This window comes from Gloeophyllum trabeum (assembly GCF_000344685.1).
Source record: "Gloeophyllum trabeum ATCC 11539 unplaced genomic scaffold GLOTRscaffold_00005, whole genome shotgun sequence".
NCBI classification, from domain to species: Eukaryota; Fungi; Basidiomycota; class Agaricomycetes; order Gloeophyllales; family Gloeophyllaceae; genus Gloeophyllum; species Gloeophyllum trabeum.
The window spans coordinates 1742803-1767752 of record NW_006920414.1 but is presented as its reverse complement, the minus strand read 5'-3'; the positions used below and the strand labels follow the sequence as shown (position 1 = coordinate 1767752).

Genomic DNA, 24950 nt, shown 5'->3' with positions numbered 1-24950 from the left:
ATAAAGATCAATACGCCAACCTGATGGTTGTCAGAGTCCGTCGTCGCGAGGTGCGTTCCCTTTTGTTGGATATCCACGCGGCAGTGTCAAAGCTTGAAGGCCCGGACATGGCCCGCTATTTCACCGTTCTATATCTTAACATACTGCATATTTATGGGCCTCCTCGGAGCTACACGGTAAGTTCGATGTCGGCGGCTGAAGCGCGAGTGATTACATGCTGCGTCTCCTGAAAATAGGGTCGACCCTGACCTTCTGAATCGTGCTATGCGAATTCTTCGCACGTCAAGCTCTCCGGCGACGTACCTCTTGCTCTATGCTATGCTTGGAGGTGGCATCCTTCTCAACATGTTTTCTATCTTTATTCAAATTATTGTGTACTAAAATGGCTCTATTCCGGTGGGCATAGCTGTCCTGTTGACACCCAACAATTATTGCGAGCGAAGCGAGCATTCAATTTGTAGGGCTGAAGTCCGGGACAAACATGAGAGCAAATTCTACGCAATGTGGCTTGACTGTGGCTGAGGGGCACACAGAGACTGCAAGGCTTTCTCACTATTGGTCATAAAGGATACAGAGGTAATAGTATGAGTATGTCTCTTTATTGCAAAAAAAAACTCGGAAAGGAGAGATGTAGCTCTTCGGGCGGTTGTAACTTGTCGACAAGTTGTCCCGAAGCGTGGCTTGGTGTGGCGCCTACACGTCGCGAGCAACTTGCCGCGAGCGCGCATCCCTAGCTATAGCATTTAGGTCGAGGGGCTTACCGCAAGTAAACGAAAGTCATGAGAGTCCCGCGCATTGGTACTCGCAACTGAGAAACTTCGGGGAACGTGGTGCACTGTCGCGTCTTGAAATCGGAGCTTATTAAACCTTGTGTCCTCTATGGAGTGTATGGAGGTTTGCCCGTCGGTGCCGCTAGCCCTAACCAACTCGCAGAAGTTTCGGCATAGTGATAGGACATAGAATGCACAATGTCTGTACTCTACAATTGACTTGTGTCCTAATATGCGTACTAGTAGTAGTACTGTAGTACCTTTTACAGCTGTTTTCCGAACGTAAGGCGCGGTGTGAGTTTTCACATGCCAAATGTGGTTCCAGCAAGATAAAAGATAAATCTGTAGCACCCCCCGCGGGCTCTGATAGTCACTGGGTACATCACCCATATTGAGCATGCACAAAACTTTGAAAATAACCGGTCAAAGGTCAAACTTTTTTCATGATTGTCCATTGCACAGTCAGTGAAACGAAGTAGAATAATACTACTTTTGAGTGTGCAAAATCTGATTGTGACACAGAATATGATCTTTGTTCAGCACTGTTCATTGAATTTCGATTTGTTTTGCAAGGCAACACTATGAACAAAATTTGACGTTTGTCCAGTTCCTTTCACACTTTCTCAGTGACTCGATATGGGTATTGTACCCAGTGAGTGCTAGAAACTTGCATATATGGGTTCCCAACACAGAGAAAAAGTATGACATTGAAAGAACAGTGAAATCTGATGCAGAAATACTGCCTACAGCAGGAGTGCTGGGCATGCACTAATAAGTCAGTATTCAGGCTATTAAACAGGAAGAGACATGGTATGGCCCTCATACACAGCACAAATGTTCCAAAGTATATCAAAAATATGTCAAAAATCACCGGACCTGTGCGTCAAGCTGCAATGGAATGGGAAGCCGGTTACTCTCCCAAGAAGTGATTCTCTTAGACTTGCATAGGCACTCTGGAGTCATATACTGCACTGGATGTATGCTGGGGGCATAAGATAGCTAGCATATTGCATGCAATGTAAGAATCATATATGGGCCTGACAGATGATGCAGAGCCCAAGGCGCTACAGATTTCTTTGCTGGGACCCCATCTGGCATGCAAAAGTCACGCTGTGCCTTAGGTTCGGAAAACAGCTGTAAGCCTATGGAGATATCTCGAGAATGCCACTATTGGACTTGCCCGCCCGCCACAGTTACCGGATCGGGTGATTGTTTGTTCTAATTCTCACGATCGTGTATGGCTTACGATCAGTTCCAACTTCCAGCCACCTGCTGTCTTGGGCGTCGGACACGACCAAGACACGACACTGCTCGCCATCTATCACGACCAGAGTAAGCTGTAACAACGATGAGCGTTAAGAAAAGGTAAGTCAGTTGCCGAATTACTGTACTTGTTGACTCAAATCTCCGCCATGGCAGTAAACTTGATCTTTTGGTCCGCGTCCGCTATTCCAACCCCCTCCCTGCTCCGCCATGTCCGCCCAAATTGCTTCAGATATCAACGAATCCAATGCGATATACAAAACCTGAGTTTATTAATGCTGTGGCCGACTATACCCCTCTGCCCATGATAGTTGACGCTGAGTGCGGCATGCCGCTTGATCTCGCGAAGTTTGCTTGTCTTTGGGAAGAAGGAGTCGATGACTCAGGTAAGCTAGCCACTGAATGCTCTAAATAAATGCGACAGACATGAGCGATACCTAACATGCAGAGTTAAACCCCGATCCGAAGCATCGACCTCAATTAGACCCTGAAGACCAATTCTTGCTGGGTGACCCCAATGCAACATCAATGCCAACCAGCTCTTCTATGCCTTCGACACCACACGCCGCGCATGTAACATGGTTGCGGAAAACTGAATATCTGAGTCGTGAAGGGGTTTCCAAAGCTTCCTTGTCTCAAGAAGCGTACGAAACAGTCATCTTCACTAGGTGCTTGCGGTTGACGTTCTTTGTAGGAAACTCCCTGATGCCCCGATTGATATCTCTCGGGCGGCACAAATACGAGATATCGAAGCGTCGTTCATGTCATCGAATGAGGCATTCGACCTCACTAAGCTTCGCCATCCGAACAAGCCCAACGTGACCGCTGTCGATTCGTATGAGATACTCCCGGATGCGGATATTTGGGCTAATGCATATGACTTGTTCCGCTTCTCTGAGCGACCTGGAGAGCGACCTGTAGACGTGAGTACAGAACGTTTCAGTGGGACATATGCTAGTTCTGATTATCACTTTAGGTGGATGACCCTCGTCTAAACTGTGCTATCCTCAGACCTATGGAGTCCGATGGAGACCACTTTTTAGCTTATTACCTTACTAAAGACGATGACTCTGCGATCGAGTTTACTCGGGCCAGGAACGAGCGCTATGGCACTGTGATTGAAGAAGAGGAGGTAAGCGCACTAAACAGATGACCCACGACAGTCAAGGATTAATGGTGGTGCTGCTAGCCAACTGCATTCCACTTCGTGCGCGACTATGAGGTAGTCAAGGTTGAGCAAGAAGTGCCTAATGAATTTCTCCTTGTCATCGACGAGGGAGACACTCAAGTACCTCCTGATGACGATGGCGAGTCGAAACTGGGGCGAAGAGCGAAGGGCGCATACTACAAAAATATCGAACGGAAAATGATACTGAAGAAGAAGAGACAAAATGTAATGCGCTAGAGTTCTATCATGGGTACACTACTCACGGCTGCATGTGAACAGATACACGAGGCGTACCTGGACAAGTGGCATGTCGTCAAGGTGTCTCACGTCCCCATGAGTAAGGAGGAGGAAGACGAGCGAGATGAGACTATGGCAGAAGTCATGGACCCTATGTATCTCCTGCCGAGAGGGGACGCCGACGCTGAAGGTGAGGTGGACGACACCATGGTAGATCCTGCAGGACTTCCCTCGTCGCATGCAGAAGGAGAGTCGATAGATATCACGGGCATTCCGTAGCGCTCCCACTCTCGTAGCTCGTCTGCTCTTATTTCCTCATGACTACGTACATAGTGGCACATGTGTAGCCAATCCCCCTTGTGACTTCTGACAACTTTGCAGTGAAAGGTGTGTAATGTAGCGGGCGATTTTCATTTCGGCGTCTGTGCGGGTACGGACTGTGCATCGGGAAGGCTACAGACACACCCTGCAGCGTGGGCTTCAGACGCGTCCTAGTACTCGTAAGTGTATGAAACCTTACCTCCCGAATCCCTTGCTCATGGTCCGTTCGTTATTAGCAGTTCTATTCTGATACAACCCCAGCGTAGACGTAGGCACCACGTGACAAGAATGCGTACAAACGCGTGCCCATTGCTGCCTGAATGTCACTCTCGCAGACGCAGTCTGAATTGTCAATAGAGGGAACTGTAGCCTGTGCACTTGGTACGTTCCGCTCGCCCTTATCGGAGTCAGTGTGCATGAGTCTGCATTATATGAACCATGGGCTATCTACAGATCCTCTGTTTCCGGGTTCATCATATCTTCAAGCCCCGTTCGGCCTGCCTCTGCATCTATCGCATGGCCCGCGTACCTCGTCCATGACGAGATGTTGATCTTCGAATAGTCTACGCGAGTGATCAGTAACAAGATACAGAAGGGCGCAGCCACCCAAAACTCACTCCTGTCGACAAATTGAAGGGCAGTCGTGTGCGTCCGACCTATGCAGACTGCTCAGCCGACAGTTGCGACTGTTGCAGTCGACCTGTCCTGGAGTTGATCCCTCGCCTGATGAAAACAGTCGGCAGAAAACATACTATCTGCTCCCTGGTTGGATATTGGTGCGAACACCTGTATTCAACGTACTGAATGATCTTGTAGCACATCTGCGGGGCCGCCTTGGATCATTTGAGCACATCGACTGCAGAGGACCGACTTACGACGGATTCTCGAGGGCGATAGAAGAAGAGGCAGACCCTGAAGAGGGTTTTTGTCCCACTGCTGAGGCTGCTCCCGTCCATGCACCTCTTATATAGCCTTTCAGACTGCATCATGGATAGACCAAGTGTAACTCCCGAAGGTAACGTGGCTGGTTCCTTGAGAAAGATGGTCTATTTTCTTTCCTTGCTAATGTCTGCTCTAATGAACAGGACGACTGCAGCGATGGAATCGTGCTGGTAATTTCTATCTAGATGCTGTAATGGCAGTTCAGCCGGTGGTGAAAACAGCGTTTGATTCATCATGGTTTCCCTGTGATCGAGAAAGGTGTGGTCCCGCAATGCACCTGGCTCCATACGTCCCGATCCCGCGCGGATGGCCTTGGTAGCAAGGCCATTTCGTCCGGTAGAGCCGCCGACCTTTGGGAATGCAAGCCACATTCGTCTATCAAATCTCCGGAAAAATAATCGGGATGTCCAACCCTTCACAAATCATTCCATCGAATCCCAGCAAGGCAATCTTGGCCCTGCCGGGCACAAAAGATACGAGAAGGGTGAAATCGCACCTATGTCTAGAGGATAGATGCAAATGGCTGCCTTCCCGGTACGTCGGTCCGGTCATGACACCGTCATTCTGGCGCCTGATTGACGATTGCAATGATTACCATTTGACGAGGGATCAACTCTTTCTAGGTGATCACGATATCGGCGACAGTACTGTGAGTAGTCTCGGGCGCTTTATCGTCGTGTGCCGCCTTCTTACGGACTTAAGCTGTACTGACCGAGCATCATGTCTGCATAACTGACATGACTTCACGCGAGTTGCGTGGCGCCCAACGCCCCTTCGTTCCGAGGCCTGTCAAAGATCGAGGAAACGTTTGTTGGCCGCTCAGAGTCACACTCATCTGCTGGCGTCAGCTGACTTCGCCACCCTGACTTGTCTTTCCGATGTCCATCTATTCCTCTTGATTGGTTTGACCCAGACTAACCTCCGTTTGCGTCGCATATATCTTCGCTGAACAATTTAGTTCGATCGATGAACACTCTTCATCCATATCGCCCTAGATACGTTAAAGCAACCGAACAGAAATGCGTCACCCCGCCGCGCAGCATCTCCTACGCCCCGACTCTCTCTTGGCTTTCTTGATATCGATCCTGAGGATCTGCACTTGCGCCGTCTGGTTTGCACCTCTTACGGCGTAGTCCTATTATCCAAGACAGATTACCTGGCTGTCTGCCTGCCCTTGTACATATGCCGTCGGACGCTATTAATATCTCGGATGACGGTCTCCCCACCACTCCATATCTCCCAAGCCGTGGATATGCACATGGCATCAGCGAGCCAAATTTATTTGGATGGCACTCCTTTTCTGGCTGAACATGTCAGTTGTACCCGGATGAAGTTCAAGTCTTTGCTTGCAGTCCTAGTCTGGCATGAACGTAGTATGAAGAGACGCAGCAACATATAGCTGGCCCTCGTGAAGGACCCACAGCGACCTCAAGGCATACTGTGTCAAGTGACTCTCGGTGTGTTTGACCTTGACTTGCAGCGCACTTCGCGAATTCCGTTGACTTCTGACTTGATCGCGACCATCTGCCTTGAATGAGGAGGATGACTGGGTGTGCGGGCCTCTATCACCCAGTCCTTGCTGATTTTTGTCTGCGATGCATGCAATGGCGACGCAGCCCGCACTGGAGTACTATATAGAGGGATCCTCACGATCTGCCTGTAGTCCGTCACCTTGTGTCACAGTCCGCGGCCGAGATTGTAGTATTTTCACATGGTACGGTTCCTCCTCAAGCACACCGACTGACACACTTCCGTTGAATAGTCGTTCGTCGGCGAAGAGTTGGGTGCACGTGCCCGTGAGTCAGACGCCCTAATACTAACAGACAACTTTGTTCATCTAGACTCACACGGAGATCCTTGAAGGCACCAGAACCACCGTCATCCCGCTCAATCGATCCTGGGTATGTTGTGATCTATATTTCACCCAGGTCCACGTTTGCTGGCCTTCGCACTGTTATGAGGCTTGGGTGTCACGCTCTTTCACGGCGTCTATCCTCTGGCGTTTCAACGTCGATTCGGAAGGATTCGGCTCAAATTTGGATACTTCCAGAAGACAGAAAGGTTTGGATTGGCACCATCCAGGGGGAATTGCAAAGCAAGGGTCACACGACGTAACGTCATATGTTCCCTCAGTCGTTCCCAAATCCGGCTTTATCTAGGAATTCTTGTGTGCAAGGCTCGACAGACGGGCCGTGCTGCCAGTCACACATGTAGAGTCCTGGCTGCGCTCGTGCGTGCTGAGCCTCCAGAGGTCCCAGCCTACTTGAAACAAGTGGCATTTACCCTGACAGCCGCGGTGCATCCGTAATCTGGATCTAATTGAGGAGGATGTCCCTTGATGGAAAGGTGATAGCGTTTAAGCACCCGATAACCGGAAAGAACGTTCAACGAGGCTACACTGGCAAGAGTTTGCTACCGCTATATCGGGCCAGGGGTTGACGGTACCAGCTCTGCTATTTTAGCCTGGCGTGTGTACATACTATTGCGGTGACCGACTCTGTGGTGTAAGTTTTCATTTGGAGTCGAAGTCATCTCTCAAATCTGACCTATCGCGATGCGAATCATAAACTTCATTTTGCATTCCAATATTTGAATATTGAACACTTATTCGTCAGCCCACCACAGGGCTCGATAGACTGAAGGCCGCCCTAGTGCAAGCCCCGTAGCCATGTTGGGCCGAAGAGCATGGCACGGAGCGTAAACGCGACTCGATAAATATTGCAAAGGCGCTCTTCCTCGAGTGGGTCTTTGATGCCGTCTGGGGGATTTCGAACGGCTAGCTCGTGATCAGACTCTTATACTTGAGCCTCGGTGCGGCTCCGTAAATATACAGAAGGTAGGCGACGGTGTGGCTACCGGTATCCTCACCTAGTCTCGGACGCTGTAATACAGAAGGCCCATATTTCTCGTCTGCATGTGGGTCGCCGGCGACCGAGTGGTCGTCCCAAACGTCGCGATGTCGTCCAGATGGGTCAAGAATTTTATCTGCTCGGCTGTTCTTGTCTATGCGTACATCCTGTCGGCTGCCCTCGCCCTCTACTTCCCTTTCCTCAGCTTCGTAAGTGATGATGCACAAGACACTGCAGGCGACCCGCCGTGTGTATCTGCAGTCGTGGCAGAGAACGCTCTACCCCACCGCTTGGTTCCAGGAGGATTCTCGTGAGTATCGACGAAGTACTGCTTCTGACGGAAACGACATGGAATGTGTTCCTTTCCTGCCCTACATGTGTCGCGTACAACATAGAGGTATGCCTTCGTACTTTTCGATCGTCTCATGAACGACTTACCGGTTTCAGAGCCCGCTATCGATTCCTTTTCATCTGTCAACCGCTCTACCCTCCACCATGCTCCAGCCGCGAGTAAGTTCGAGGGACAAGCTGGGCTATCTTTGGTCAAATTGCGCGTCCTGCCATGAAAAAGTATGCACGACCTCCGAATGCGCAAAGCACGGTGGTACAGAAGAGTGGTGCCGTAAATCCTCGGCTATGCATTCAGGCCCAGACCCGAAGCTGACAAGATTGTGAACACCTCCAGGCTCCGGAAGAGAATTAGGACGATGAACGACTGACTATGCCGCCACCTATGATTTAGGCATTAAAGTCTGGTGATCGCCTTGAGAACAAATCAAGGGTGTAACGTGGTCGCAGGTCCGGGGAAGGAAAGGGTCCGAGCGAGAAGCAGATTACCAAGGGTAGTCGTCCAACGCGGGGCGATAAGATTAACTCGGTTCGAGCGGGTGGGAAGCCTGGATTCCTCCTCGCATCCCAAATTAGGGCTGGCACAGTAGAACTGCTCCTGCTACAACAGCCAGGCACTCGCGATGCAATGCTGTTGGAACTACAAAGCCACACGAAGTTCATCGTAACGATGACCGTGATTATCCTCAAGAAGGCTTGCTGCATTACGGGTTCGAGAGTAGTAGCGATGTGCTGGAGCACGATCCTCTGATGGGGAAGAGATAGCCCGCGAATCATTGGTACCATTCCATTTATGCATGTAATGACATCAACTCACACGCCGTGCGCTCGCCTGCTGGCAGACTGCAGGTATGAATGTGGATATGGCAAGTACACGCAAGCTGCCAGCAATAGAATGATTGAGCAAGGGAGTATGCGCAGGAATCCATTAATGCTTGCTAACAGTAATAAATCAGCGGCGACGTCCGACAGGTCGTGAGCGAGCCATAGGAATACCTGAAAGACCCCGCCGGAGGACATCCTGTCCACCTACTTGCACGTCGGGTTGGATGGCTTGCCAAAGGCAGGTTTAATGAAACGATTTGGAGAGGAAGTCCGGAGCGGATGCAGTATAAGAATTTGTATTATAGCGAGTTACGCGACTAGTGCCCCACGCTGAAGTTGAGATTGTGCTTCTCCCGTGAACGTAAAGGACCCGTCGAGCTCCTCGGTGGTGAGCGTTGAGTATCGCGTGCTGGTCGACGTCGAGAACTAACGGATGTCCTAGATCAATAAAGTGTTGACAATATTCGAACTAGGATTCGATCATTGGCCGTACGGAGGCACGACCTGCATTACCTGGCCCACACGACAATGAAGGGTCAGATCATCGCACCCTGCGCGTTTGAGCTAATATTTGCTGAGTCTCCTCGGGCATGAAAAGCAACCGGCGGAATGTCTTGCGCCCATCTGGTACATGCCCACCTATTGCCCCAGTTTAGAATATGAACATCGTGCCGGGCATCTTGTGTAATATTGCCCCGCCTTGCATACCGTTCAGCTGGTGAGTATAGCAAGGGTATCGTCAGCATAGGATTTGGTTGAGCATGATCGGTGCGTACTATTCGAGCTTTTGTGAAAGGTCAATGGAAGTCTGTGGAGAGGGGACAATTGCCTACAAGCACTCTCTGGAGCTGTGATATGAATCTTCCCGCACGCATACGTACTCTGGATTCAGGATACTGCTGCATTCACCGAATCTCATGGTCGTTACATACATCACGTTGTATGGAGACCCTTCAAATTCGACATCAAATTCATCCCATCTATCACTGCACACGTGGTCGCACAGGTTGACTCGGATCTGGCCGGATTCAGGCCTCCTTTAATTTGACTTCGCGTTCGTCGAAGTCTCTTCAACCAAGCAGAGGGGTCCGTGCGCAGGTTCGCCGTTATATAAGTGCACCTCCAGCAGTCTTGATTCCTTACCACTCTGGCCTTTTGGCTTAGATCAAGTGTAGTATCTGTTCTTAATAGTTTAACCACTATTATGAGGGCACCGCCCTCATTTTTGGTTATCTAATTTTTGCCGCCCTTGCTCCTCGAGCTCTGCTTGCAACTCGGGGGTTTGATGACCTTGCTACTGCACTAGCGGCTTGTGTTGTCGGGGGATCCTCCTATTCCTTTCGCCTCTCGACTCTGCACGATCAATTGATCATGCGTAGCTTGTGGCGAATAGAATCTGAGTGGAGTAGTCACCAAATGTCTGTATGGTTTTTGCTTGGACTTGTTTGTTTTGTATCAACTTGTACTCGTAAGGGGATATAACATCACTCAGAAAAACTGTTGTTTGAATACTGGCATTGTTTGACTGTTACCGTTCCAACATGACCTTCATTTTTTGTCCTTGAGCATTGTGCTCACACCCTGATTTACCAGTGAGATTCCAGTTATATTTAGTCATCTAGCAAGGTGTGTCACATACTGCCTTTTATGCCCCGTTGCATTCCACGCAGATTGCAATGTAAGTGCAGTATCTTGTGCGGTGTGCAATCGATAGCCCTTCTCCATCGATAATACGCGGCGTAAGATATTCCAGATTTCTCTGCAGCGTCAGGCTCGCGAGAAGGAGCGAGTGCGAGCCGATCGCAGTCTTCGCGCGGATTGGCAGGGCCGCAGCAATCCTGAGTATGCTTACCTTGATTGGTGATACATTGGGTTACCGAACCGGAATCGACTCAGGAGGTCCTGTATACAAAGCCGTAGTCGCGAATGTCTGTTCGAGAGCACGTAGCCGCCTTCCTCATCTGCGAGGCGGGGACAGGTATGGGGACATCAGCATGATTCGGATGCGAGGAAGCACCGGAGAACGCGTCCGCGAACGCGACGAATGAGGAGAGCCGCGAGGGGCGACTCGTCGGTCGCCATTGCGTGGTTGGAGCTCGTTAAGTTCATAACCGTGCGATCCTCCGAGATATTCCGACTGCATATGACCTTCGTCTATCGATCCGCCAACGAATAACGGCCAGAGTATGGCGACTATTATAAACGACGTCAGTATCATGTCATGAATAGATATCTCGAATGGAAAGATCAAGCAGCAGGTCCTGGTCGATACTGTTGCAATCTGCTGATTAACATTAGCAGGTAAGCGTTGAAGGAACTGGGTAAACGTCACCGATCCATTGAGGGATTTCTATTGGTTCAACCCGAGTCCTATTCCTTCTCCATATCAGCCAGTCCGCCCCGAGTACTCACTTCCCACGGGTTCTTTTCTCTGAGTAAGAGAACTCAGTTGCGATGTGGCGTCATTACCGTCCCTAGCCAGGAGTCAGTCATACGACGCCCAATATTGCGTGCGGCACGCACCTTTAGATAGTCGTCACAACCCTTCCAAAAATATATAGATATTTGCAAGGAAAAGAATTACAGGCGCGCTTCAAATTTACGTGGTTCCATGTAAATGTCACATATGCGCAACAGAGGCGGTCCATTGAAGTCAAGCATGTTACAGTTTGTGGCCGTCGCGTTTGAACTGTCGAAGTTGAGACGGCGTTCATCCGACGAGATCGCAAGAAAACATGCCGCGGCATCGCGATCTCACACCGCTCGTTTCCCGAGATCTGGCTTTGATCGACTCAGCGGACGTTGTGTACGACGGTAAAACAACCGTAAATTCAGCTTTCTTACCTGCTCTGCATGTAAATGGTATGTTTCGTATTTTCTATCGTACACAGTGCGAGCGGTGATGCACGAAAACGAGCGCCGGTGACTGGCATCTCGGAGAAGCCGTCATCGGCCATTGATCATTGATGGGATCTTAGTAAGAACGATGCCGGGGACCGAGTAGTTCTGACATCGCTACCAATTCTTGGGATTTGCCCTGGGCTTCAAAGGGCCAGGTGGACGGTATTTGTGTCCCCCTCTTATCCTGCCTCCAACGCCCCAGGACGACCATGAACGGGACGACCTCTTACGCACCTTCAACGACGGAGACTGCTACCGAGAAGAATGACACCGAGCGAAGGCAATCTGTGGGCGATGTGGACGAACAGAAGGACGAAGAGAAGGAGCAAACGGTGACGAAGGAAATCGATGCGGAAGCGGCGTCACCCCCCACTTACGACTACGACTTCCCAGACGGCGGATGGCAAGCATGGAGCGTGGTAGTTGGATCCTGGCTGGTTTCGTTTTCGACTTTCGGGTGAGTGGCTGTCCCCCTCCTAGTCAATCGTGCCGGTGGATTCGTACTGCGTTCGTGGGCGGTCTGATTTCAATATAGTCCTCAAGTCTAATACTAATATGGGTTTTGCCTAGGTATATCAACGCCTATGGAGTCTATCAAGATTATTATCAGACCCACCAGTTGGCTGATTACTCTGCCTCCGCAATTACATGGATAGGCAGCTTACAGCTCGCCTTCATATTCTGGGGCGGCATGCTCACCGGTCGACTTTTCGACAAGGGCTACATGCGCCACCTAGTCTTCGCAGGCTCCGTCCTCAGCGTATTCTGGTGAGTACTTTACACTCTCCCTCTCCACCCCAAACTAATCCCATCCATAGCTTAATGATGACATCCTTAGCAAAGTCATACTACCAGATTCTCCTAGCCCAAGGCGTTGGCTTAGGCCTTGGGTTTGGGCTGCTTTACGTCCCTGCCATCTCGTGCATCTCGCACTGGTTCCGCCGGCGGCGGGCGCTCGCAAACGGCGTGCTCGCGTCGGGCTCGTCCACGGGCGGCATCGTCTTCCCGATCATGCTCAACAAGCTCGCGAACAACCCGAACATCGGGTACGGCTGGGCGGTGCGCGCGACGGGATTCGTCGTCCTAGGGTGCCTGCTCGTCGGGAATTTTTTGCTGAAGACGAGGCTGCCGCGGAGGGAGCACGGCGCCGTGCTGGATTTCTCGATGTTCAAGGATGTGACGTACTCGATATACGTCGTGGGGTGTTTCTTCGTGCTCTTCGGGATCTACCTCCCGTTCTTCTGTGCGTATATACCGGTTCCCCTTCACGGCAGCCGCTAACGCCTCGCCGTTCCAGTCCTGCAGCAGTATGCCATCCAGCAGGGCATCTCTGAGAACATCGCGTTTTACTCGCTGGCGTTCCTGAACGCGGCATCACTCTTTGGGCGCGTGGTCCCGAACTTCGTCGCGGACTACGTCGGCCCGCTGAACGTGCTCATCCCCGCGTGCTTCGTGACGAGCGTCCTCATATTCATCTTCCTTGCGGTGCACACGCCCGCGGGCGTCGTCGTGTACGCGCTCGTGTTCGGGTTCTTCAGCGGGACCTACGTCTCCGGTACGCCTTCCTCCCCCCTCCCCCTCCTACCGTAGTCGATGCTAACATGATATCTTTGCGATGCAGTTATACCAGCGGGCACGGCGTCGCTCACGGCGGACATGGCGACGATCGGCATCCGCATCGGCATGTCCTTCTTCGTCGTGGGCTTCGGGGGGCTCTTCGGCTCGCCCGTCATCGGCGCGATCATCGCGCGCCAGGGCGGGGGCACGTACTGGGGCGCGGCGGTGTTCTCGGGCATCGTTTGTCTGATTGGCACGGCGTTCTTGGTCTGGGCGAGGCAGCGGCAGGTCGCCAAGACCGGGTCGTGGAAGGCGTGAGCGGGGAGGCGGGGAGGGGAGGGAATTTAAGAGGGGCATGTGTGGGGCACGTTATCTTCCATATTTATTATCATCGATACGCACAGGCTAGATCTACTCACGAACACGCATCGCTACTCCAGGCATTATGTATATATACACAAGAATAGAGGTATCATAGCGGTAATCTAAGTACGTTTGTTGATGGAGTGGACTCGCCGGGTTGGGAGACTAGCCACCTACAGCCTCCAGGTATGATTATTAAGTATGAGCGACGGAAACATGCAACCGATCCGACCAATGCAGAGAAGAACGATTACGACTACGATACAAGGAATGGATGATACGACAAAACAAAGCGGATGGATTGATCACCAATGTGTGTAGATAGACGAGTGCGTATGTAGTATGTACGAAAAAGCCCCTCCTCCCCGCGTCACCGCCGGACACCCATCTGCACGTGGTCCTCGCCATCCGAGCCGCCCGTGGTACTCTCCTCCGTCGTGCTCGCGCTCGTGCTCGCGAACTTGGAATGGCGGTCCTCGTCCTCGTCGAAGAGGACCTCGTCGGGCATGCTGGCGTCGGCCTTGCTGCTGGGCCGGGCGCGCAGGGGGAGGCGGTAGAACTCGTCGATCGTGTCGCCCTCTTCTTCGTCGGGGAGAGCGGCGTACGCAGGTGTGGGCGCGGCGGGGTTGGGCCGCGAGAGCGGGAGGGAGCGGTAGGAGCCCTTGCGGAGGTGAGACGCGTAGGAGTAGAGGAGGAGCGCGAAGTAGATCTGCGCTCCAGGTCAGTCATTGTGCGATACGGGTGGACGGGTACGCACCTTTGCGAGCCAGCCGAGGATGACGATGGCGAGCGCGGGGCCCTTCTCCTTGTTCCAGATGGCCTGGGCGGCGGCGGTGCGGTCCTCGGGGGACATGGTGACGTTGATGCCGGAGCGGTGGATGATGTCCTCCTGCGCGGGCGAGCTGATGCGGCGCGCGCCGTCATGCGGGGTGTAGACCCACCAGACGACGATGAAGAAGACGGTCCAGGCGGTGGAGAGGATGTGGTCGGCGAAGAAGAGGTGCGCAAAGTACAGCGTGCGCTTGGGGTCTTCCTGCGCGGCGAGGTTAGGGTGAAGGGAAGAAACATGAATGCGCAAGCGTACCTCTTGGACGGCCTTGAGCCCCCATGTGAGGGCGACGAGGCCCAGCACGGAGTAGACGTACATGCTCAGCTGGGCGAGGGACCCGCCGGCGCCCATCAGGAAGGCGAGCAGGCCATAGACACCGGTGACTTTGTTGAAGAGCTGTGGAACGTCAGCGATGACGAGCAGGACGTCGCGAACGACACTTACAGCGAAGAGGAGGGCGACGACGACGCCTGTCTTAATGTCGAGGAAGCCGAGGAAGGAGGAGAGGGGCCTCAGCCGCCATTCTGGCCGGAGCATCAGTTTCATCCAAGAGCGTGCAAGTCTGCTAAGAGCGCGTCGGGCGGTGAGTGCTCGGGCCGGCGGCAGTCCCCGGCCACGGTGATGGCGATCCCGGCGCCGGCCGGTGTGTCGATCCTTTCACGGCGTCGCGGGCTTGCACGCCACCGACCCTCTCTACTTGTATTATCCCGTATGGCCGGCTACTTTTCCAACCACTCCGGCTCCCGCTTCCTCGCCAACGCTCACTCCTCGTCGCAGACAACGACGACCACGACCACCGCCGCCGCCGCCTCCCCCGTCGCCCCGCCCAAAAACCCGTCCCCGCAGCCGCGCTCGCGCCTCCCGTCCTCCAAATTCTCCAGCTCGCTCTCGTCCTCGGGCGACGAAAAGTCCGTCAGCCGCGAGCGCCTCTCGAACGGCGCCGCGCCTGTGGGCGTGCACCCACTCAAAAACACGTATGTTCGTGATTTCGCTCGCTCCGTGCCCCGCCCGTGCGCGCGCTGACTCGGACGCGTTCCCCGCGCAGCTGGGTCTTCTGGTTCCGCCAGCAGCGCGCCCCGGGGAATAAGATCACCAACTACGAGGAGGGCATCAAGAAGATCGCCGCGTCCAGCTCCGTCGAGTCCTTCTGGTCCCTCTGGACACACCTCCACCCGCCCTCCGCCCTCCTCCCCACCACCGACTACCTCCTCTTCCATTCGGGTATCCGCCGGCCCGTCTGGGAAGACCCGCTCAACATCACCGGTGGCAAGTGGATCATCCGCCTGAAGAAGGGTATCGCCGATCGCCTATGGGAGGACCTTGTCCTCGCCGTCATTGGTGACCAGTTTGACGAGTGCGGGAGCGCAAAGGAGAGCGATGAGTGGCCGGAGATATGCGGGTGCACGATTAGCGTGCGACAGAATGAGGATATCGTCAGTCTCTGGAATAGGCATGACGGAGATGCGAAGGTGAAGGAGAGGATCAGGTGCGTGTTGTGAATTGACTTGGTTCGGCATAGATCGATACGGGGCTCGACCGCTCATGCTACGCACTCTTCCGTTTGTCTGCAGGGACAACCTGCGGAGGGTGCTTAACCTCCCGCCAACAACTGTAATCGAGTACAAGTCGAACAACGGTCAGTCAGCTCTCCCACCATTCCCCCATAGCCCTGCTAACTTCAGCCCCTCACAGACTCCATGCAGGACAAATCCAGCTTCCGAACAAACAACCCCGACCGAACACCCCTGACGCCCTCATAACCGCGCCCTCCCCTCAAACCCAACCGAAACCGAACCTTAAACCTCGCATTATATCTTTATGAGACAGACGAATATTAACTAGGATTAGCAGCGGTATGGGGTGCGGACGGATCCGCCTGTTAAGTTTATTGCTTGTTTGTGCGCCCTTTGTAGCTCTACACGACATCTTATATTGCGACTTGCTTTTTTGCCGTGCCTTGGTCAGTCTGCTGTGCCCGTCACCCGTACGCCCGAGTTCCCTTCTAATCTCTAACTGTCGTGGCGGTCATTCGTTCCTGCATTACACCTAAGCCCCCTAATAAACCCTCGTGGGATTAGTGCGTCACGACACGGGGTGCTTCTCGTCGGTGTCATTGCCCGCTTCCATTTTCCCCTCTTGTTCCGGACGAGGTAAGCTTGTCGGGTTCTGTTGAAGGTGTAACGGACTTAGGTATGGCAGCTCTGCCACGGCCACAGTGGCGTGAGAAACAGCCTCCCGAGACACCCTATGCCATTAGTTGCGAGCGAAGCGAGCAATTCTTCACTAGTCCGCGACAAACATGTACAAATTCTACTCCCGGTGGCTGAGGGACCCACAAAGACCAAGGGCCAGCTATAAGTCGCTACAGAGCTTTAAATATCCTCGGATTGAGCCTGGAAAGGTTCCAGAATCAATGATACCTATTTACTTGCCCTACCTATCACAAAACATGCCACGAAATACAGTAAGTTGAGCCGTATGCATGCAAGGTTGGTGTGTATGGTGCACCAGCTGTGCCACATAACAGGACGACGTGTCATGCCACACCACGTTACGCTTCGCGAGCAACTCTGCGCGAGCGCGCATCACTAGTATGTATACCTCAGTATGTATCATACAACGGTGACCACTGCCGTCTTCTGCAGCTGCTTTATCCACAAAAATATCCTGCAAGATCCTCTCAGCTCCTTATAGCCTCGACTCATTCCCCACCCTCGCAATACACCTCAATGAAATCCTTCCTGGCAGCATCAATCCCCTGGATCAACCCATGCTCTGCAACGCATCACAGAGGGTGAGATCAGCAAGTGTGGCCCTAAACGAACGAATCAACATCCTCACCATACTCCCACACGTGGTCCTTTCCACCTCGGTTCATGACATACTGCTCCGCCCGCCATTTCGCCCAGGCACCCTTGAATCCGAGTTCGGGCACGGGCACGGGTGCCTGCTTCTCGCCCTTGCCCTTCTTCGAGGACACCGCCTGCGAGGACGACGCCTCGGAGCAGAGGAAGTGCTCGTACGCGTCGTCCCACCCCTGCACGAACCCCTCGTCGAACCGGAAGTGCTCGTATTTTCCGGGAAACTTGTCCCAGTAAGAGGCGTGCTCGGCTGCATGCATTTCCGAGTCAGCCACAGCCAAGCTATATACGTCTGGCCAGGATTAAGGACGCACCTAGAGCTTTATCCCTGGCACTATTCCGCCTCCCGGACCTCCCCGCATCGCGCTCGCACTCATTCCGCACCACCAGCCCCGGGTTCGGCCAGAGCCCACCATCAACGACGTCCCTGAACCCCCATCCGAGATCGCGCCCGCCCTCCTTCTTGTACGTCCAAAAGAACCACCCCGCGCAGAACCGCTCGAGCAGATCGATCTCCGCCTTGACGAAACTGCGCCGCGCGGACATCTCGGCGGAATACCCAGGAAGGCCCGCGAGGGACTGCGGGTTGAGCGCGCCGGAGAACTCGCCCACTACCAGCGCGCCGCCGGCGTTCTGGAGGCTCTGCGAGACGCGCGCGAACGTGCTCGCCGCGCTGCCGTTGGGGTCGCGCAGCGCCCGCGCGTGCTGCTCCGCGGGGGTGTTGAGGTCCTCTTGCGTGAAGCACCGGTACAGGTGGTGGTCGAGGACGACGAAATCCACGTGCGACTTGGACAGGGACGAGATGTACCCCGCGTAGTCGTCCGTGCGCCAGCAGTCGGATATGTAGATCGGCATGCCGGGCGATATAGCGCGCACCGCGGCAATTGTGGATGCGTACCACCGCTTGAGGGCTTCGTCTTGAGCGTCGGGTTGAGGCTCGTTGAGCAGCTCGATGCCGACGACGTTCGGGAGTGCGGGGAGGTTGCGCACGAGGGTGGTCAGGATGTGCGTGGTGTGCGACATGTTGTGCTCGGTGAAGAAGCCGGGCGAGGGCGCGGACGTCCCGGAGTGGGCGTCCCTGTTCTGCTTACCCGGTGCGGCATGTAGGTCTGGGAGTTCCATTAATCAGAGCCAGCGGTGGGTTACAGAAGCTCTTACCAAGCAGGACACCAATATTGAGATCGTTGGCGATGGCGATCGCTTTCGTTATCCTACTCCAAGCACCTTCGAACACGGCATGGAATTGGGCGAAATCGGTCCCATCAAGGACGGACGGATCGGCGCCGCAGATATGGTAGTAGCCAATCTATACTCCCTGTAAACGGAAGTAAGCAGGTCAAGACATGATCATGCACGCACCGGGAGTCGGACTGTATTGATCCCATGCTGCGCGAGCCACTGCCAGTCTGTCTCGGTGATCCATGTGTCCCAATGATGCTCGAGTATCTCCTTTGCGTTGGAGCCTCGCGCGACGTCCAGATCGCTCTGTGCAGGGGCAGCAGCGTTCCGGAAAGGAGATTCAGTGATCCACCTCTCGAGAACGAACCAGGAGCCTTCGGGGCCGTCTCACTCAGCGCTTCTTCTTCTCGAAGAACGGCGATGATCCACGTACCTAGATTGACCCCGCGCTGCTTGCGATAGCAGTACAGATCATGGCCGGTTGGGAAGGCCTCCGTGCGCGGGTACGCGTTTGGTTCCTCTGGGTGTAAGGTATGATTTATGGCGGATTTGCCGTGGCGATGGAAGAGGTCGGTTAGCTTGTGCATGCTATATCCCCTTGGAAGTCAAGTATTGAAGCGTGCTTGCTCCATACGCTGCGCATTTGGCCTCAAGTATAGCGTCCATTGGAGGTGACGTCAGGAAGCAAGGAACGGAGGCAGTTGTGCGGTTGGATATGGCAAGCAGACGGCGTCTCATGGAGAGCTCAGGAGGTCTGTCAGTGTCAAGGCTCGACGATGTCTCCACGAATCGATATTTCGAGAAGTTGAGCGTTGTTTGTTGGTTGTTTGTGCTATGTACTACGATGTAACATACTATCATTGGGGGGGTTCTGTAAAAGTTAGATTTTTTACAGAACTCCGAAATCTCGAGAAGTACGCTACAGGGAGCTTAGCGGGTTGGTATGTATATGCATTGTATACCATACAGATGGTCTGTGAAGTCGGAATTGCCTCAAGTTGGCCCCTTGTCGTATGGGAGGTTGAACACCGTCCAAAATGCCCACTGTAACAGGTCTGATGGCCACTTGATGGGTAGATCTGCCAGCCTACACGGCCCCGGCATATATCGGCTTGCCTAGAGGAGGTGTTTCTTGTATGTGTAAACCTCCTGCGCCCACCCGATAATAGCTGCAGGCTTGTGAAGTGCTCGTATGGTAGATTTTACAGAACTCCAAGGTCCCAAGGGCGTGACAGATGCGTGACAGACTCGCGCGGATCGGATAGTGTTACCCGCGCGTGACGTTTTTACATTACTCCCCGCAAGTGCCGTCTGTGTGCGGCATCTCTCTGTATTACTCTGTACATAGTGAATCGAGATCATTCTTTTTGCAGATGGTACTTAGGAAGGTATACTATGATGCCTGAGTGAAATAACAGGGAATGATGAAGAAGGTAGCCCTTGGCCAGTCATATTGTCAAGTTTTTACAGACCCCCCCCAATGATAGTATACTATCATTGCGGGGGATCTGTAAAAGCTGGATTTTTTACACTTCCCCTGAAACTCGCGCTGTACGCAATGGGAGACTTAGCGGCTTGGTAGGTATACATATAGGCCTATGTTATGATGCCTTGTGAAGTCACTTTGGTAGAAAAACAAGTGTGTAAAGATTAAGAGACCAAACACCGTCGAAAAGTGGAGGTGTAAGCATGGGAATTCCCTATGATTTCCCAGATCTCTCCTGATGAGGGGAAGCAAAGGCGCAAGACCAGCGGCCTATAGCTTAAATACTGCCTCACCTTTCCTATGGCACGGCCCGATTGGAGTGATGGGGCAGCGACGACGAACAATAGCTCGTTTACCGCACGAACTGACGGGTGAGCGTTACAAGACTCCCGCCACCGACGCGTTGTAATTCGAACTCCGCCTCCTGAGCACGATCAGGTTGGCTTGTCGTCTCTCGTTGTCTCTCGTCATGCCGAGCGGAGATCGAAATTGCCGTGTGACATACGCGTGACTGCTTTTACACTTCTACTGGGATTTGGGTGGTCGACGCCGGCATCTCTGTCATTGCCTCAGTTGCACATATTTTGCCACAGTATTTGCTAGAGTAGGTAACTGAGTAACTAAGCTAAGATGCCTGAAAGAAATGGAGTCATTAGCTTCAATTCTGAGGGCGCTGTGAGGAGATCTGTCAGATTTTTACAGATCCCCCGCAATGATAGTACAAGTGGTTTTGCCCTGATGCTAAGTATGACTAGGGTTAGATCAGTAATCCCTCCAGGCGCGGCCATCTGTAATTTTGGTGGGTGGACGTTCCTCTCCAGAAATGTCCTGGAATTCATACCACCATTGAAGGGCAAACCCCTCGCTGCCAGCAACTTTCAACCCAATCTCGAAAAAAGAACGTAAGAAAACACCTGGGCCTGAGCGAAGACGATGGATAGCTTTCAGTTGTCGAGTCAATCCCTCACGGCTATTTCACCTTGACGGCATACAATATCCACCTGTCCTTGAAGTACTTGACGGCGATATCGATATCCTGTTGTTCCAGCAACATTCGAACCCTGTCACAAGCCCGAGGGCTCGGGTCGAGCGCAGAGACTGGGATCTGTTCAGAGAACTCAAGGCATCTTAGACTGAAGAAAAATCTTCCTAGAATCGGCCGGTCGACACATCACCACCACAGCCCAGACTCCAGTCCGATCAACCCATCACATATACTCAGTCTTGTCCATATCATTCAAGAACCAATTTGCATCAAACTTATCTCGGACCTCCTCCTCCGGGATCTGCATCAACACCTTCAACTTCAGCAGCTCCGCGAGGTCCCGCGCCATCTTGTAGCGCTTGCTGGGCACCCACGTCTCCGCGCCGAACCCGACGATGCGCTGGACCCCCTCGTAATTCTCGTCCGCGAGCTGCAGCCGTTCGGCCAGCTCATTCGTCGTGCGTACGTCCTCGGCTTCGAACACGATTGGACACGGCGCGCCTCCCTCCCACAATTGCCACTGCCTGTATCAGCAGAGCCTGCAGCGCATGCGTCTCGCCCTCCCACGGCGCACCCGCTTGGTAGGCAAGGTGGGCGACGAACACCGACGCAGCGTCACTCAAGGCGGCGTGATGGGGCTTGTTCTACTCTTCCGTGGCTTTCACGTAGTGGAAGTGGATGAGCCAGCGGTGGTACAGCCCCTTCGCCTCTTCGTCCTGCTCGCCCGTGTTCGCAGGCAGCGAGGGCGGGACGAGCAGCTGCGAGGACGGGTCATCGTAGTTCTGCATGCTCCCCGGTATATTTGCATGGAGGAACAGTGGGAGGATCGCGGCGTGTTGCCAGTCAAGCAGGCTCTCGATGCGCAGCTCGTTCGTGTCTCGTGACCTCAATATAATGATGTTGCCCGGCTGGAGATCGGGATGGCGGATACAGAACTGATGGGTCACTGTGTTTGCGGGGACGAGCGACGGCGCGAGGAGGTAGCGCTCGAGGTTTACAGCGTGGTCCGAGGGTGGCTGTGGCTTATGCTCGTACAACTCCCGGCGCTCACGCTGGAAGGGAGGCAGCGGGCGCCCGAAGTGCGCAAGGTACGCGAGTTCCTTGCGGGCGGGCGCTGCGAGCGCCTGTTCGACGGTTGTGTCTGCATAGTCTCGGTTAGCCCTATAATCCAGAGTCCGCCAAGAAGGCAGACAGAGTGGCATATATACAGCGTACATGGTCCCCTGTCCACCTCGAGCTGCGACCGCCGTCGGTACCACATATGCACCCGGGCATCCAGGCTGATGCAGAAGCGCTCGTCGCCGCCGAGTAGAGTGCCCGATTTCCCTCCAGTCACCTCCTCGAGGTCGTGGGAGTAGTAGAGGCTCCCACCAGCCGGGAAAGGAATAGACATCATCCGTGATTCGAGCTGGACAAGCTGACGCAAGACCGAAACGATATCCCGTTCCTCCAGGTCGAACCACACGTCGCTGAGGTTCGTACCTCTGACATACTCCATGAAAATGTATTCCGTCTGTGCAGGGTTGTCCGGCAAAGGTGAGTAGCTGTAAACCTGGGAAATAGGCAGCCCACGCGACCGGAGGAAACACATCGTGGCAACTTCACTAGCCACAGCGTATAACTTGGGGACCGTCACGGGGTACGGGATGCGCACTACCATTTCGAAGCCGTCGAGCATAGTTAGGAGGAAGGTGCATTTGAAGCTGCCTTCGGCGAGCTTCACGAATCTGGCGACGTCTTGAGGTGTCCGACCGACAGAGTGCGCCGCCAGTCAACAGAGCGCGGAGACATCGAAATTGCGCCGGCGCTCTGCAAGGCGGAGATAATCGTTGACACTGACAGTGCGAAATCAAAAGTCAGACATATATGGCAGAAGACAACATGTATAGAATTTACAGCCAGCGTCCTGATGTGTAGATGTGTAGTTGAATAGATTGTCAGGGGGGTCTGGCGTGCTTGAAAATGTGCGACGCCGCAGTTGCCAGCAGATTCCAGAGGAAGGCCGTCCTGAACACAACCAGAGATGACAGCGCAGGGGCGAAGAGGTCGAGACCTGTCGCAGATTGAAGACGGACCTCGCGCACCTGAGCCTGAGGGACTAGCGCATGCGAATGAGTTACAATTATATTGTGGGTCCATGGAAGCTTTGGAGCGAGCTCGGTAACTCAAGTTCACAGACAGCAAATGTCGTCGACATACCATAAATGCATTCCAGCCATCCGTCGCATTAGCTGCAAACGACACTGATCGCTCGTCACTGACAGTTGTGCTCTGACCAGCTGCAGGCAGGAAGAAATAGATTCAAGCACGATTCATGATCAAGTGAAATTGACGCAAGTCTTCAGTGCATCGAACGTGACGGAAGACCCGGCCCGACATCCCAGTCATTGCTTTGCTGTGCCGAGGATTCTGCGACTGCCACTCTTTCCCTGCAATTCACGGTCTCCTATTGGATTGTCTGGACCATTAAAGGAGCATATAATGTGCCGTTGCTGTTCAGTAGGTCTTCGAAGAGACAGCACTAATCTCGAACGCAGAGCTGCAGATGCGGCGTCTGACGGGGTCTGCTACCTGCAGACTTATTTGTCCGTCTTCCAGGTGACTATTGTGTAAGGATTCGGATCCTTACGGACCAGGAGTGTGGCAGAACCTGGTTTGGGAGACCGGAGTAATGGCACATAGAGCGTGTAACACCCTTGGAATGTAGGACACTTGGAGTAGTGGCTAAGTCGGTTCAACTCCGGCTTGTTCTATTATTGCCGAGACATTACATATTGCTATCAGTCTCAAAAAGCAGAAATTGAATATTCAGGGGGACTCGACGAGTTGCATCAAGAAACAGAATGTTCCTCTAGAGGAACATCCATGCTTATATCACACTTTATAGTGCTTTATAGGCTTGCATAGCTCCCATAGGCAGCCATAGACAGTCATAGCAAAATGAGCATTTCCTGATGTGCGAGAGTCATTCATACTTCGTGGAGACAATGTTGGGCAAAGTTCAGCCTTAGACCAGCTGATAGAATCTGGCGCGGATCCCAAGCAACTATGGCCGACCAGCAATGTCAGAGCTAGCATTAGGGTGATTCAGTTCTAACTGCGAAAGCTGCTTTCTGTCGCTTTCTGAGAAACTGCTTTTTCAGCTCGGCCGGAGAATGTGTGGGATCTCGGTCATGCTGCTGCTTTCTGGCAATGAACAGCCAATCACAGAGCACAATGAGCCAGCCTCGCGACTTCGCACGGGGTTGACTGCCGTTTTTGCAGTGCATCACATTGCCCTCTCACCAGTGCATGTGGCCTCGCAGCTGTGAAAGTGACGAAAAGCCACTTTCACTGTTGGAAATGAATGTCCCTGTTTGGTCGCAAGGACACATTGATCAACTTCGCTTCAGTCGAAAATGAGTCAACAGGCGAAGTAAAGCTGCAGATGGCACTTACAGCCTCCTGAGGAGCTGACGCGGGTGAAGACCTCGAGTGACACGGTGAATGAAAGAATCAGAGGATGCACCTCCAGATATCATGGATGGATTCCTGCGTGCTTGCTCCGAGCGCATGTTATGATTTCCCATGCTTATCTCATTCCATTTCCATTCCGAGCATTGCTATTGGACAGTACCTTTCTCTGAGTAGAACTTCCCATGGACGCTATCTTCTTCCCACGCGTTATCTCCCTTGACTCACCTTCTACCAATGGGCGCCCTTGTATTTCTCATTTCTCTGAGTTACGTTCTCACAGGATAGCTTACGCGTCCTTTCTTATTGTTCTCTTCTTTGGGTATTAACCCCTATACCAGTTACTATATATACTGTAGGAAAACCCATGTATTCCTTAGTTCAACCTCCTGTTGAATACAGCGATTACCTGGACTCTTGACTTGACCGTTGGCATTAGCCCGGCCAGACCTACCTTTCAGTACGCTTACTGAGGTAGTGACGACATAACTGTTGGCACGTGGCCCAGTTATCTCAAGATGACTAGTTAGGACATCGCTTCCTAACAGCGCAGGGGTCAACACAATGTGGGAGTCTGGTGGCTTACTCTGTGGCAGCCATTCGGGCCGTGACG

The 24950-nt window shown here is 53.1% G+C and overlaps 9 protein-coding genes across 9 annotated transcripts; 4 read left to right on the top strand and 5 right to left on the bottom strand.

The window, feature by feature from the left end:
* Nucleotides 1-2054: 2054 nt before the first annotated feature.
* On the top strand, nt 2055-3897 carry GLOTRDRAFT_59949 (RNA polymerase II-associated protein). Its single transcript, XM_007867121.1, has 7 exons — nt 2055-2135; nt 2190-2419; nt 2482-2677; nt 2728-2956; nt 3010-3165; nt 3223-3426; nt 3481-3897. Exons 1-7 carry the CDS (start codon nt 2119-2121, stop codon nt 3715-3717), a joined length of 1269 nt encoding a protein of 422 aa, XP_007865312.1. The 5' UTR covers nt 2055-2118; the 3' UTR covers nt 3718-3897.
* Nucleotides 3898-4372: 475 nt separating this feature from the next.
* On the bottom strand, nt 4373-4580 carry GLOTRDRAFT_39420 (uncharacterized protein; the record flags this gene model as incomplete). Its single annotated transcript, XM_007866581.1, has 2 exons — nt 4373-4459; nt 4512-4580. 2 exons carry the CDS (start codon nt 4578-4580, stop codon nt 4373-4375), a joined length of 156 nt encoding a protein of 51 aa, XP_007864772.1.
* Nucleotides 4581-6055: 1475 nt separating this feature from the next.
* Nucleotides 6056-7371, bottom strand: GLOTRDRAFT_93010 (uncharacterized protein; the record flags this gene model as incomplete). The annotated part of the gene is made up of 4 exons (XM_007867120.1): nt 6056-6331; nt 6549-6614; nt 6985-7099; nt 7322-7371. 4 exons carry the CDS (start codon nt 7369-7371, stop codon nt 6056-6058), a joined length of 507 nt encoding a protein of 168 aa, XP_007865311.1.
* Nucleotides 7372-7615: 244 nt separating this feature from the next.
* GLOTRDRAFT_93009 (uncharacterized protein) lies at nt 7616-8649 on the top strand (the record flags this gene model as incomplete). The annotated part of the gene is made up of 5 exons (XM_007867119.1): nt 7616-7759; nt 7788-7860; nt 7998-8060; nt 8293-8305; nt 8349-8649. 5 exons carry the CDS (start codon nt 7616-7618, stop codon nt 8647-8649), a joined length of 594 nt encoding a protein of 197 aa, XP_007865310.1.
* A 3132-nt stretch (nt 8650-11781) lies between these two features.
* GLOTRDRAFT_138288 (MFS general substrate transporter) lies at nt 11782-13499 on the top strand (the record flags this gene model as incomplete). Its single annotated transcript, XM_007867118.1, has 5 exons — nt 11782-12081; nt 12195-12392; nt 12443-12867; nt 12922-13179; nt 13246-13499. The coding sequence occupies exons 1-5, from the start codon at nt 11834-11836 to the stop codon at nt 13497-13499; spliced, it is 1383 nt and encodes a 460-aa protein (XP_007865309.1). The 5' UTR covers nt 11782-11833.
* Nucleotides 13500-13914: 415 nt separating this feature from the next.
* On the bottom strand, nt 13915-14910 carry GLOTRDRAFT_40487 (DUF1753-domain-containing protein; the record flags this gene model as incomplete). The annotated part of the gene is made up of 4 exons (XM_007866650.1): nt 13915-14253; nt 14302-14577; nt 14629-14769; nt 14818-14910. The coding sequence occupies 4 exons, from the start codon at nt 14908-14910 to the stop codon at nt 13915-13917; spliced, it is 849 nt and encodes a 282-aa protein (XP_007864841.1).
* Nucleotides 14911-15222: 312 nt separating this feature from the next.
* On the top strand, nt 15223-16124 carry GLOTRDRAFT_13044 (translation initiation factor eIF4e; the record flags this gene model as incomplete). Its single annotated transcript, XM_007866555.1, has 4 exons — nt 15223-15347; nt 15419-15859; nt 15945-16009; nt 16066-16124. Coding segments are annotated over 4 exons (690 nt in total), but the record flags the coding sequence as incomplete, so codon positions are not given.
* Nucleotides 16125-17516: 1392 nt separating this feature from the next.
* Nucleotides 17517-19000, bottom strand: GLOTRDRAFT_39791 (glycoside hydrolase; the record flags this gene model as incomplete). Its single annotated transcript, XM_007866606.1, has 4 exons — nt 17517-18343; nt 18393-18540; nt 18594-18787; nt 18847-19000. 4 exons carry the CDS (start codon nt 18998-19000, stop codon nt 17517-17519), a joined length of 1323 nt encoding a protein of 440 aa, XP_007864797.1.
* Nucleotides 19001-21107: 2107 nt separating this feature from the next.
* Nucleotides 21108-22562, bottom strand: GLOTRDRAFT_128543 (uncharacterized protein; the record flags this gene model as incomplete). Its single annotated transcript, XM_007867117.1, has 3 exons — nt 21108-21404; nt 21550-22025; nt 22100-22562. 3 exons carry the CDS (start codon nt 22560-22562, stop codon nt 21108-21110), a joined length of 1236 nt encoding a protein of 411 aa, XP_007865308.1.
* Nucleotides 22563-24950: the final 2388 nt, after the last annotated feature.

Excerpts from the sequence above, each read along its gene's own strand:
- GLOTRDRAFT_59949 (XM_007867121.1), top strand. Across the intron at positions 2,678-2,727 it reads GCTTCCTTGTCTCAAGAAGC|GAAACTCCCTGATGCCCCGA; the intron begins GTACGAAACAGT and ends CGTTCTTTGTAG. Across the intron at positions 2,957-3,009 it reads CTGGAGAGCGACCTGTAGAC|GTGGATGACCCTCGTCTAAA; the intron begins GTGAGTACAGAA and ends TTATCACTTTAG.